Source organism: Oncorhynchus mykiss, chromosome 5, assembly GCF_057628025.1.
Source record: "Oncorhynchus mykiss isolate SJ-2025 chromosome 5, ASM5762802v1, whole genome shotgun sequence".
NCBI classification, from domain to species: domain Eukaryota; kingdom Metazoa; phylum Chordata; class Actinopteri; order Salmoniformes; family Salmonidae; genus Oncorhynchus; species Oncorhynchus mykiss.
This window is the reverse complement of record NC_143026.1, coordinates 47368708-47377881: the sequence shown is the minus strand read 5'-3', so window position 1 is coordinate 47377881 and position 9174 is coordinate 47368708. Positions and strand designations below refer to the sequence as shown.

At 40.7% G+C, this 9174-nt stretch overlaps 1 protein-coding gene across 1 annotated transcript; it reads right to left on the bottom strand.

Annotated features, from left to right (window-relative positions):
- Window positions 1–389: 389 nt before the first annotated feature.
- klf4 (KLF transcription factor 4) lies at window positions 390–7883 on the bottom strand. The gene is made up of 5 exons (XM_021603148.3): window positions 7530–7883; window positions 7274–7388; window positions 3673–4513; window positions 3371–3538; window positions 390–2489 (listed from the first exon to the last, which is right to left on the bottom strand). The coding sequence occupies exons 1-5, from the start codon at window positions 7532–7534 to the stop codon at window positions 2314–2316; spliced, it is 1305 nt and encodes a 434-aa protein (XP_021458823.3). The 5' UTR covers window positions 7535–7883; the 3' UTR covers window positions 390–2313.
- Window positions 7884–9174: the final 1291 nt, after the last annotated feature.

The following is a 9174-nucleotide window of genomic DNA, read 5'->3' as shown; positions in this document are numbered from 1 at the left end:
TAAGATATTTATGCTACACTATGCTACTTCAAAGACTTTGTTGAAATTGCTAGTGAACAGAAACTCCACAACTTGGATGTTTGCAATGATCATGAAGTGTGTACACTTTCCTTCTATTATATAGCTTTAGAAAAGGAGAGAAGCATTATTAAGCATCTTAAATAAGATTTGAAGCATTCATATTATTTTAAATGTGCTATGACTTACGTAAATAGATAGTCAAACTATATAGTTTAGTAAAACTAGATACGGATGTTGCTTCGTTTTGATTTACATGGTTGAGGTACATTTACCAAATACATTCATCAAAACATTTTACAGGTTAATACGAGTATGGAAGAATTTACATAACAGTGCTATCAAAACAGCAGTGATCAGTACATACAAAGTGAATTTTAAATACGTTTTATTCTTTATGTTGTACAAAACATTTTAAGCAGTTTTTAAAAAGCATTTTCTTTACAAATGTACAAAACTTCAGATTATATTACATGCTTTGACTCTGAACAACAAAAAAAAACGTTGTTCAGAGTTTTTAAAGATGATATGAATGTCTCATGTAACATTATTGCATTTTGCAACCACAGTGCATTGAAAGATTGCCATCGCCGTTGAAGAGCAAAGTTTTCACCTGATTAAAGTTCAATTGCGGAAGAAGAAAAACTCACAGACAAGAAACTCACAGACAAGAAACTCACGGACAACCATGTGATACTTGATACTCTTTTTTTATCTGTTTTCTTAAAAAAAAAAATCTTTGGTACCTTTTAATACACTTCATTATCTTTGAGCAGTTTCCTGTAACATACCAATTAATTTGTACCTGTAATCAATGGCTTGGAAGAGTAATATAAATGTCTAACACAGTATGAATTTGACAAACAAAGTTTCTGATAGAATGGATATAAGGCCTCTTAGGATGTGTTGTGTCGTTTCTGTGTTCTGTCTGTCTGAGTCTTGTTTCCCTGATAACTAATACATTTCCAGTCATACGTTGGCTTGGCACCTGGTCCTCCAAGTTTTGTCGATAAATAGCCTAGATGGTAAATTCCAGTTTTGTCCCACAAAGGAGGTTGTTCCCGAGGGCTCTTGTCAAACGTCATATCACGATCCCATTTATGGTAGTGCTGAGCAATTAGTGCTTTTTGAGGTCAGTTCGGTTTCGGTTCAATCATTTTTTTATTTTTTATAATTAGGGTTTTCGATTTTGGTTTTGATTATTTATTTTTGATGTTATGAATTATGTGGGTTGAATGCTGTAACAACACAGAATAAAACTATTAAAAAAGTCTCATGATAGCAGTGATTGCCCATTACCTCTTATCACTTTTTAACCATAATTTGTTCACTTCACTTTAATAAAATCTTTTAGTTGCTGTGGATATTCAAATTTTTTTATTTGATGACTTTATTATTTCATTCCAAGTCTTGATCTCATCTCTATAGAGCTGCTGCTTATTCTGTCCGTCAAAATCACTATTGTTATAGTTATTTAAACTAAATAAGGCATTATTTTATGACTGCTGAATACCAACTATCAATTACATAGATCAAGTGTCAAACTCATTCTCCTGAGGGCAGAGTGTCTGCGAGTTTTCACTCCTCCCTTGTATTTGATTGATGAATTAAGGCCACTAATTAGTAAGGAATCCCTCACCTAGTTGTTTAGGTCTTTAAGTGAAAGGCAAAACCAGAAATCAGCAGACACTACCCTCCATGGAATGAGTTTGATACCCCTGACTTAGATTATGTATTTTCAGGTAGAGATACATTGCGAAGCAATTGCTCTCTATCCCTCTCGATCGCATTTTCTTCTCTCTTCTTTCTCTTTCCGTGTCTGCCCCCCACACCTAAGTAGGCGTGCAATAGATTATTATCATTATAGTTAATGACCACGTTTACTGTGCTAAACTATGCAGAATATTGTCCTGTCGGAAACTACAACTCCCTACTGCATCACATAGTTTGGGCTTGATACTGTGCAATGTGTGCATTGAGCAATTAGTTATTTAAAAAACGAAAAATAACCACCATTTCGGTTATTCGCTTATCACTAATACATGGACAAAGAACAGTCTTTAGTCATAGGGTTTGAACCTAGCGAGTGTAACACTCTTTGTCGTGAATCACACAACTTGTCTTGATGCTTTGACAATGGCTAGAAGGCAATGTTTGGTTTTTAAAGCTACAAGTTCAGGTCGGTCTTTGTAATAATATCTTTAGTCTTTAAGTCTTGGTCTATGGCGTCCAGTGAGTCCATAGGTGTCTCTTCATGTGTAGTGCCAGGTGGTCGGACCTTGAGAAGGCCCTGCCTCATAGGTGTCTCTTCATGTGTAGTGCCAGGTGGTCAGACCTTGAGAAGGCCCTGTCACACTTGGCACACTGGAACGGGCGATGCCCGGTGTGTTTCCTGTAGTGCCGTGTGAGCTCATCCGAACGGGCAAACTTCCAGCCGCAGCCCACCCAGTCACAGTGATAAGGCTTCTCTCCTAGTAATGACACAACACACGCATACACGCGTGCACACAGGCACGCACACACACACACACAGAGAGCGAGAGAGACACAAACACAAACAAGGCCGTTAGAATTGTGTTTGTTGACCCTGGAGTTAAAACAGACCAAACTCTCCTCTCCTCAACACAGAGGTTGTTCCTGTCCTGCAGTGCATGAAGGTTAAACAAATCAGCCTACAGTTGTATTTGAAAAGTGATCAGTATAAACCTGCTGTTGCTGTTTAAATGCCCATTCATGACACCTGCCAACTGGGCTGCTGTTCTCTCTTTTTAGCTATTTTACCATGATGACGCAGTAGAGTAATTTACTGCTAGCATTACAACAGCCGTTATGCCAGGGCCAAGCAGCATGGGGTAGGTAGCAGGGAAGGTAACAGTTATAGGTGAACATATAGTGTACTGCTGAGGGACATTAACTGGCATTACTGAATAAAAAATTCATGAACGCATGAATAAGTAAAATCATCCTGTCATATAGTAGCTCTATAGTGCAGTTAACACACAAGGGTCACATTGTTGCCTCTTACAAATTGTTCCATTTCAACAAATTAAATGGATCATTCCAGCCATTAAATGTGTCTCCATTCTACAGACTGTCTCTATACCAAATCATTACCAAATTAATAAAAAATGTAAAGTAAAGTTAATATTAATCCGGTATTAAACTTAATGTTAAAGCTTCCTGCTGTGAATCACTAAAGGCCGACCATTTCATAAACCATAAACTACAGTAATGAAACTCATAACCAAGCGATGCAATAAGAATTAAAAAGTGGTTTTTAAAAATCCTCCTGACATCAAAAAACCTTTTGAAATTGTGTTTTTCCAATGAGAAATCCAACATGTGTACCAACCTGTGTGCGTTCGGTGATGTGCCTTGAGGTGAGAGCTCTTGGTATAGGTTTTTCCACAGCCGGCATAGTCACACGTGTGTGTGGCAATTCTCTTCCTAGGCCATGAGCGCCGCCCGCGTTTGGGTTTGGGCTCCTCTGGTAGACTATCGCCACCGGGGGACAAAAGCTCTAGGAGGAGAGAAGAGGGTGAAGTGAGGAGCTCATCACCTCAATGTTTTCCTCAGAGTCAGGCACCAGAAAATGTTAATGTTGTGTAAAAAAAGGCTCTTGGTCAAAAACACTTAGATTGAAGTTGAACTTACCTTGGTACTGTAGAGACCCACAATGCTGTGGGAGTAGAGAGTAGCCTGTCGGAGAGGTGTGGTGGTAGCCCGGACCGGGCAGCGGGATTTGGGGGTGGGTTAACACCTGGCTGGAGGGGTGGTGGTCCCTGGCCAGTGTGTGGTCCGGAGACAGAGATGAGGCTGATCGGCTGACAGTCATAGGGCGCCCCCCTGGGGGGAAGCCGTGGGGGTCGAGGTGGGGCCTCTGACCAGCCCTGGGCTGGGAGTGTGAGTTCACCACCCCTAGTTGGAGGTCCATGGGCCGGGTGATGGTGCACGTACTAGGGTTCTCCTGCTTTATCCTATGGCAAATAAAGGGCAACGAGGAGGAGGGATCCGCGGCAGCGCCAACACCAACACCAACACCAGCTTTACTACTCACATTAATGCTGTGGCCAACCTCTGCCATATCCATTGTGGACTTCACCACAAACTTGCCATGCAGGCTGGTGGGATGGAGGTACGCCGTGTCCAGTTCAGGCCTCATCAGCTCCGCCACAAACCCCCCAGAGGGGGACACGTCGCTGATGTCAGGGATAGTGTACAGCATGTCACTGTGAGCAGAGTCCTGGGGAGATGGGAGCTGGTAGGAGGAGTAGGAGCCCGGGGAAGGGGACAGGTTCTGGGACCCGCTCGTTGCCATAGCCTCAACCTGCTGCTGTTGTTGTTCCTGCTGTTGCTGTTGTAGCATAGTGTTGGACAGGATAAAGTCATAGTCCAGTAGGTCCAGATCTTCAGGTTCTTTCTTGGCCATTCCAGTGGAGATGTCCTGGTCAGAACAGCTGCTCCTCTTCAGGTGGGACAGCTCCTCCTTCCATCTCTAGGGAAGACGAGAAACACACATTAAAATCAGTATGAGTACAGAAAGAGAGCCAAGCTAATAGGTAATCCATCAACATAATGCTGAAGACTGCCTGATATAATGGTGTTAAACCATTGAGAGACTGGCTGAGGTGAATCTGCTCACCCAGACTGTGTGTCCTTGGTCAAAACATGTCATTGCCAAATGTAAGTACCTGTACATTTCCTGTTCTGTCTAACTGAAATGGGAAAGTGATTCTTGGTCATATCTATCGTTGTGTCTCAAATACGCTTGTGTAATCCCAGGCATGTACAATAATCCCAGACATGTACGATAATCCCAGACATGTATGGATTAGTTCCAGTTTATTAGGATGCTATAACACAAGAGATCTGGATAAGCTTTTCCTGAGAACAACTCACATTTGGTAGGCTATTCTATTCACATTATTGGCAATAGATTAACCAACAGCCTAAATCAATTCAAATCAAATCATAGTTTATTGGTCGTGTACACAGATTCGCAGATGTTATCCAGGTGCAGAAAATTGCAACAGCGCAGTAATACCTAGCAGTAAATAAAACATAAAAAAACACAATCCACACATAATCCCACAAAAATAATAATTAAGAAATAAAGAAATTAAGAATTTACAGAACAAGCAATGTCAGTGAACGGAATATATATATATATCCAGTGGAGACTCCTCAGAGGAGGAAGAGGAAGACCTTACTCCACAGTTTATTTTTATTTTTATAGAGCAACATTAAAAAAACGTTATAATTTTTAGATAAAACTTTACTAAATATATTCACATCACCAAATAATTTATTAAAACGCATTGTTCTGCAATGAAGGTCTACAGTAGCCTCAGCAGAACCATGGTGTAGCCGGAAGACAGCTAGCTTCTGTCCTCCTCTGGGTACATTGATTTCAATGCAAAACCTAGGCGGCTCATGGTTCTCACCCACTTCCATAGATTTACACAGTAATTATGACAAATTCATAATTCCCCCAACCTATCAAAGCTCTTGCAGCATGAAATAACTTAAAGCATAAGCTACAGCTAGCTAGCACTGAAGTGCATAAAATATGATGAGTAGTTGACTCAAAGAGTGAGAAAGACAATAGTTGAACAGTTTTGAACAAATTAATTTCTTACAAAATTAAGGAGAAGCATGAGAGAGATTTTTAAACTTTCACTTTCACTTAGCTAACAAATGCAGCTAGCTTGTTTAGTCTACTCAAACACCCGGCTCAAACAGAAAGGGATGCTATGTTAGCTAGCTGGCTCTGTCCATTCAGCACTAGAACTTTTCCAAGTCAAGGTAAGCTTTTGGTTTTATTCTTGTATTGCCACTGGGGCCCACCGGTGTATCTGCTAAACTGCTTTCTGGCTGTACACAGTACTGCATGACTGTAGCGGGTTTACTAACGCGTTAGGCCTAGTAGCTATGTTGACTATGACATGACAACAATGGAGGCTGTGTGTAGCAGTTAGCAGTCATGATATGAAGGTTTTTCTTGGAAAGTTTTTTTTGCCTGGTCACAGACAGCTGATGTGTTGTGCACTGAAGTCCACAAGCGAAAGGAAAAGGTGAGAGGAGGAGAGCGTGTAGATAGTTGCGAGAAGGAATTATACTGTACAATGAGCAAAGTGATCACGCTGTTTTTATGTGGCTGCTATGAAAGTTAACTGTGTTTGTGTGTGATCAGGGGTGTATTCATTCCGACGATTCTGTTGAAAAAGGTTTCTTAAACAGAAGCAAATGGTACAAAACGGGGAGAAAGATATCTGAATTTGTCCAATAGAAACTCTAATTTGCAACTTTTGGGCTAATGATTACACCCTAGATCAGCTAGATGCAGGCAAGAGTGTGCATGTCGGTATTGAATGTGTCACTGTCTGTCTCTTGATGTGTGCACCTACGTTGTAAACTTTCATTCATAGGCTAGGTTGTAGCAACCTCATGATGGGTACAGGGAAAATTTGAGTATCATGTAGTAGTCTAAACCTATCGATGTTACGTTGAGCTGGGCGAATGGAATATGAATGACTGTCATCCAATATGCTGTAATAGAAATAAGGCTCATAAAAAAATAATGATAATCCTCCCTCATCTTAAACTGCACCAACCGCCACTTATATATACATATAATGTATGTAACTATATATAGCCTACATACTACATAATGGTGTGTAAAGACAGTATGCAAAGTATATGAATAGAAAAGGTGTGTACAGCTGTAGTTATGTAGGATGAGCCTAGAATAGAATACAGTATATACATATAAAGTGGGTAAACACTATGTAAACATAATTAAAGTGATCAGTATTCAATGACTCTATGTAGCCGACATAGGGCAACAGTCTCTAAGGTGCAGGGTATAGTACCAGGTGGTAGCCGGCTAGAATAGTGACTAAGGTTCAGGGCAATGTAAAGCAATACAGGATGCCACTGCTGGGTATATGCTGTAAATTATAGCTCAATTCTTATAGTAGACTACCATCCATTCAGTCAGTGACCACGCTGAAAATTCTACTGTTATCCCGGCTGGTGCACGCCCCTACAGCGGTGCCGTGAGCTAGAGTACGGCAATGATACAACGTAGCAACACGAATAACTACGAGCAATGACATAATGTCAAGAAATTAAACAAATGTCCATAGAAATACATAAATAAAACCGATTATGACCTGACCTACCATTAAATATGCCTATAGCCCAGACTGTTGAGATAAAAAAAAATAAAAAAAATTGCTATGACCATACTCACCAAATTCGCATGTCCCGTGGATTTATTCTTGACAGTCGGGCCGCTTGCAAATGTGGATATGGATGGCAAAAGCGTCCCGCTCAATGCCATATTATCGAAGTCACTTGGTGGTTGCCTGCATAAACAAAAAAAGATGTAAATGCAAATCCTTATCGTTTTCTTCCAAAATAAGGAACAGCCTATTAGGATCCAAGCGCACGTTATAATGGCATTGGCCATCCAAAATGCTGCTTTGTCAAACTAAAAAAGCCCGCACCTCATCAATGAAAATATACGTGGTTCTTCTGATGAATTTATTCTGTAAAATACACTGGTTGTTTCAGCATGGGTTACGTAGCCTATTTTACACCGGTTGACAATCCGAGATGATGTTGCGCTACACTTCACTCCAAGCCATGCTTGTGGGCGCAGCGACTGGAACAGGCAGACTGAGACGGACAACCAGGCATGGAACCGCTGATGCAAATTGATCAGGAGTGAGGCGACACCCGGGGATTCCCTCGTCTCCCTAGCAATCCCGCTGCCATGCAGGGACCGGAGTACAGACTGAACCGACAAAAAGTGACAGCGAGAGAAGGGTTTCCTACTTCTTAAATCATCGCCGGTGGACACGCCTTCGTGTTGCTGAGCAACAGACAGGCAGGACAGAAACAACACTTCTCGCTGGTTAGGTAGAAAAAATAAGGTGCAGTTCATGACGACAGCACAAGCTTGTAGGGCTGAAAAAGACAGAAAAAAACGAACTCCGCGCTGTCTCCTGTTTATATCCATGCAAACAGAGCGATGGCAACAGGGAGGCCCTTACACAGTCGTTAGCTTTTTATCCAGAGCTAATGTGGGGGAACCGGATCAACTCAGTTCTAAGGGATAGCCTATAGGTTTCACAGTAGGCTAGTATGGGAATAATGACTTGTAGTTGCACTAATTGACGAGATATTGTAGCTCCTCTACAGAAAACACAAGTGTTCAAGGGGCCTCATTTATCAACCAAGTGTAAATGCCTTACTAAATTCTGGCATACCTGGAGATTCTAGGTTTTGCGTGTGCCAAAAATGTTCATTGATAAATCAAAAACATATTGTAGGCCTATTATACACTCCTGCCTGGAAAACGCCCTCCATTCACCTTTATGGTAACAAAAACACCCTCATTTGCAGTATAATTTGGAAATGTTGGAACTGGGCCATGTCCATTTCTAAAAGAAAGCACAATAGCAAATGTGATCTCATTTCTGTAGAGGTGTGGGCAGAATGTTTGAATATTTTGCTGAACACTCACTTCACATTTTACATGATTGATGGTCTTTTCAAACAATTTAAAAGTAAACGCTGCAGCCCACATACAAAATACCAATTCTTGTTCAATATTGTATTTTTTAATAGATGATTGTGTTTCTATCACCTGTCTTGGAATAGGCTCTGAGATTAAATGGGCTATGATGTTTTATTTATTTATCCTTTATTTAACCAGGTAGGCAAGTTGAGAACAACTTCTCGTTTACAATTGCGACCTGGCCAAGATAAAGCAAAGCAGTTCGACACATACAACAACACGCCTCTATCTCAGTCACAGCAATACTGCTAGCCTACTCAAACTGTCTAGGCTACCGGTCTATTTACATTTGGGCATACTTATCTAATGAATGAGCAATGTTAAATAGTATTTGTTGTGTTGCAGGAATACACAACGAAAAAACATATGATTATAAAACTCAAAGTAACATTTTAGGCTACATGCTGCTATGCAATCTCTTTTACCAATGGCGTTTTAATATTGTTATTAGCCTACCATTGTTATAATTCCTGCGCGTCAAACAAGTTCAATAAATAGCCTACCAACCTTTGCAGGAAAAGTGTCGCAAGAGCATTTTTTGTCAGGTAGCACCTTTGATAATGAGGCCC